At 59.3% G+C, this 3916-nt stretch overlaps 1 protein-coding gene across 1 annotated transcript; it reads left to right on the forward strand.

Moving 5' to 3' along the window:
- The first annotated feature begins 290 nt into the window (after positions 1-290).
- On the forward strand, positions 291-3365 carry LOC102368503 (major histocompatibility complex class I-related gene protein-like). The gene is made up of 7 exons (XM_025195850.1): positions 291-538; positions 672-944; positions 1361-1651; positions 1831-1923; positions 2272-2325; positions 2615-2746; positions 2888-3365. Exons 1-7 carry the CDS (start codon positions 301-303, stop codon positions 2899-2901), a joined length of 1095 nt encoding a protein of 364 aa, XP_025051635.1. The 5' UTR covers positions 291-300; the 3' UTR covers positions 2902-3365.
- Positions 3366-3916: the final 551 nt, after the last annotated feature.

Below are 3916 nucleotides of genomic sequence, written 5' to 3' on the forward strand. Positions count from 1 at the left end.
GAGCATTGCGTTGAGCTGGGACTTCCCCAGATTTCTTCAGGAGGCTCCTAGGTGGCGGGGACAGTAATTACAGTAATTACATCATCTAGTAACCCCTAGATGTAACCCCTATTGTAACACTCAGCCAGCTCTGCCCTGTTCTGTCAGCCCCACTGCCCCCTCGCGCCGCGCCTGGTGCAGTCCTGTGTCCGTCCTCTGTGGCCCCTCTGGGAAGTGGCACCGGGCACTGGGGACCCTGGTGTCTGCCCACTAGTGCTGACTGTCATTCCTGCAGGCTTCCACTGCTACCGGCATCTCTACATGGGGGTGTCGGACCCCAGCCAGGGCGTTCCCTACTTCACTGCCATGAGCTATGTGGACGACCAGAAAATTCTCCACTACGACAGTGAGACGCGGAGACAGGAGCCGCGCGAGGACTGGGTGCAGGGTGCCGTCAGACCACACTTCTGGGACAGGGAAACCAGGAGTTTGTGGGGCTGGCAGGGGGGATTTCAATCAAACCTGGTCACCCTGCGGTATCGCTACAACCAGACCGGCGGTGAGTGTGAGCAGGCAGGTGTGAGCAGGAGGCCATGGGGGACCCTGGGACTGAGGAGGGTTCCCTGTCCTGCCATGGGTCAGCACATAGCTCCTCTGTGACCCTGACCAGGGCCTGGATCTGTGTGTTTCAGGGTCTCACATGCTTCAGCTCATGTACAGCTGTGAGCTCCATGAAGACAACAGCACTGGAGGGTCCATGCGGTTTGGCTACGATGGGGGAGACTTCATCAGCTATGACCTGAGAACACGCACCTGGGTAGCAGAAACAACACAGGCCCAGGTCACCCAGCACAGGTGGAATGAGGATAAGGCCATTCTTCAGGATGCAAGAGCCTACCTGGAGGAGACCTGCACCACATGGCTGTGGAAGTACCTGCAGCACGGGGAGGCAGCACTGCAGAGCAGTGAGTCCTGGTGTCACTGCCCAGGGCAGCACTGACCAGGGCACCTCCACACCTCGGGGAATGCCCACCCCATCCCCCTGTGTCCAGGGTGCCCAGCACTGCTGTGGGACCCAGTGCCCCTGTCCCTGGCCTGCTCAGGCCTCTCACCTGGGCAGAGCCCACGGGGTGTCCGTGCCCCAGCCACGTGTCTGAGAACCAGAGATCATCTGTTTGGGACCCCATTCCTGCAGCCCCGAGCTCAGCACAGCCGTGTCTCCTGTCCCCTGTGGTCCTGCCCCGATGCCGTTGGTTCCTGCCTGAAATGGGCGCTGGAGCCAGGTTGTGTGGCCCAGTGCAGGGCCCAGCCCGGCCTCCTGGCAGGGGTGCTGAGGGTCCCACAGAAGCGGTCACTCTCACAGGTGTGTCCTCCCTCCCAGAGCATCCCGTGGCACAGGTGAGCGACAGGCCGTCCTGGGACAGACGCACCATCCTGTGCTGCCGGGTCCACAGCTTCTACCCCAGGGACGTAGCTGTCGTCTGGCTGAAGAACGGGGAGGCACATCCCCAGGAGACAAGCCACTTGGGGGTCCTTCCCAGTGGAGATGGGACCTACCAGACCTGGGCCACCACCGAGATTGACCCAAGCAGCAACCACAACTACACCTGCAATGTGGAGCACGAGAGCCTGGGTGCAGCCCTGAGAGTGGCCTGGGACAAGGGCAGGACGGGTGAGTGACCCCTGCACGGGGAGGGAGAAGAAATGTGGTGTTTGGGGAAGGAGGGGCTGATTGACCCTGCTAAACGGAAGAGGAATTGGGGGCACTACTGGGGGAGGGCAATGGGCCCGTGCAGCATTGCAGGCAGGCCTGGGGGCTCCCCTTAGTCACAGGCCCCTTCCCTCTTCCAGAGTCCGACCCGATGCAGATTGAAGGCATTGTTATTGCTGTCGGTGTCATTGTGCAGCTTGTTGCCATGGCAGGCGCAGGGGTTTGCTGCGTCAGTAAGTGCTGGGAGAAGACCTTGGGGCCAGGCCATGCCCAGACCTTGGGGCAGGAGATCTGGGAGGGCTCCGCTGCCGTGCCTGGGACCTGGGGGATGGTGGATTCTCGGGCTGCTCTGGGCTCCCAGATCCACGTGCCCCCGGGGCAGCAGCAGCCAGACCCCAGCACCAGCGCTGTGAGGCTGCCTTGCTGGGGGCCCCGAGGGCTGGTCTTGGGCTCTGCATGGTCTTTGCCCCACAGACCATCCCTTCCCCAGTGGGAGTATCCTGGCCCCACGTCCTGGGCTGCGGCCATGACCCCAGTTGTGGAAACAGCTGCAGTTGCTGCCCTCTCCCTTCTCCATGCAGAGCGGGCAGGACGGACAGCAGAACATGGAGCAGCAACCTATGAAGCAGCACCCGGTGAGTGTGAAGCCTCCTCGTCTCTCCTGCCCTCTGTGCAGAGCAGCCCCCTGGGCAGACAGCCTCATCCTGCCCCGCGCTGTCTCCCTGCGGGTGACAGATGGTGCTGGGGAGGCTGGGCAGAGCCTTGGGCCTTGCTCCTGTCTGGGGAGTGATAAGGGTGTCTGTCACCCTGGCATCTGCACCTTCTTGCTGGCACGGAATGGTGTGAGGCATGGGGGGGGGGCATTGGTCTGGGGGAGCCAGTGCCTGCATTTGAGGAACTGTAACCCTCTTCCTTCTCTCTCAGCCCAAGTAGCCGCGGAGAGGGAAGCCTTCGAAGCCGTGGAGAAGGAAGCTGTGGAGAGCAGAGCCTCTGATGCCATGGAGAGGGAAGCCTTGGAGAGCGAAGCTTTGGTGAGCAAAGCCTCAGCGAGCTCCGGTGAGTCTCAGCATGATGGACCCAACGCAGGGGAAGTGCAGCTGGGCCTGAGGGCAGTGGGTGAAGTGGGGGGCTGGCCCCAGGAAGCTGCCTTGGGGCAGGGCAGTCCTGCTTGGGGTCTCTCACGTGCACAACTTGCAGGTTCCTTCGGGTGAGGGCCAGGTCAAGGAGCACCTGCGGTGTGAGCGGTGCCTCCTGGGGTGTCTGTCAGGGAACAGGCAAGGGCATCACAGGAGTTGGTGGGGAGGCTCCAAAGCATCCTTCGCCATGAGGAGTTCATTGACTCGATGCTGGAGGAGACCCCTGGGACTACGGAGGAAGAACTGCCAGAGGTAGCCCGAGAGAATGGAGATGACAGAAGGGCAGGAGGATCCAGGGAACTACAGCCCTGTCAGCTTCACCTCAGTCCCTGGAAGAATCCTGGAGCAGATCCTTGAGGGACCCATTTCTAAGCACTGGGAAGAAAAGAAGGTGATCGGGAACAGTCTGTGTGGATTCCCCAGGGACAAGTCATGCCAGACCAACCCGATTGCCTTCTACGACAAAGTGACTGGCAAGGCTTTTGATACCGACTCCCATAGCATTCGTGGTAGCAAGTTGAGGAAGTCCATTTTGGATGAATGGACAGCAAGGTGGACAGAAGACTGGCTGGAGCATTGGGGCCAATGGGTAGTAAGCAGTGGCTCAATGTCTAGTTGGCAGCTGGTATCAACTGGTGTGCCCCAGGGGTCGGTCCTGAGCCCAGTTTTGTTCAATGTCTTCATCAGTGACCTGGGAGATGGCTGAGTGCACCCTCAGGGAGTTCAGGGATGACACCAAGCTGGGAGGAGTAGCAGGACTAGGATTCAGAGAGACCTCGACACACTGGAGGGCTGGGCCAAAAGGAATCTCCTGAGGTTCAACAAGGACAAGTGCAAAGTCCTGCACTTAGGACAGATCAATGCACTGGAAGAGGCTGGGGGTGTGGTACAAATACAATTAAAAGCTAAACATAATGATTAAATTTAGACATAATGCCTTTGTTTGCAAAATGCTTCTGTATCCGACATGGCTTGCATATGGCTTCCGCATTAGCTTCTGCACACAGATGAAAGACATAAGATAAAAGACCCCCCCCTGTTAAAAACACACAGGTGCTATAACATAACCCATAATAAGTTAAGCATAGCA

The sequence above is a fragment of the Alligator sinensis genome, unplaced genomic scaffold, assembly GCF_000455745.1.
Source record: "Alligator sinensis unplaced genomic scaffold, ASM45574v1 scaffold2080_1, whole genome shotgun sequence".
NCBI classification, from domain to species: Eukaryota; Metazoa; Chordata; order Crocodylia; family Alligatoridae; genus Alligator; species Alligator sinensis.

What these genes read in the sequence shown, in the direction of transcription:
- LOC102368503 (XM_025195850.1), top strand. Translation starts at nt 301, where the DNA reads ATGGGGGTGTCGGACCCCAGCCAGGGCGTTCCCTACTTCACTGCCATG. An exon ending in TCGCTACAACCAGACCGGCG is followed by an intron (nt 539 to 671) that starts GTGAGTGTGAGC and finishes TGTGTGTTTCAG; the next exon opens with GGTCTCACATGCTTCAGCTC. An exon ending in GGAGGCAGCACTGCAGAGCA is followed by an intron (nt 945 to 1,360) that starts GTGAGTCCTGGT and finishes CCTCCCTCCCAG; the next exon opens with AGCATCCCGTGGCACAGGTG.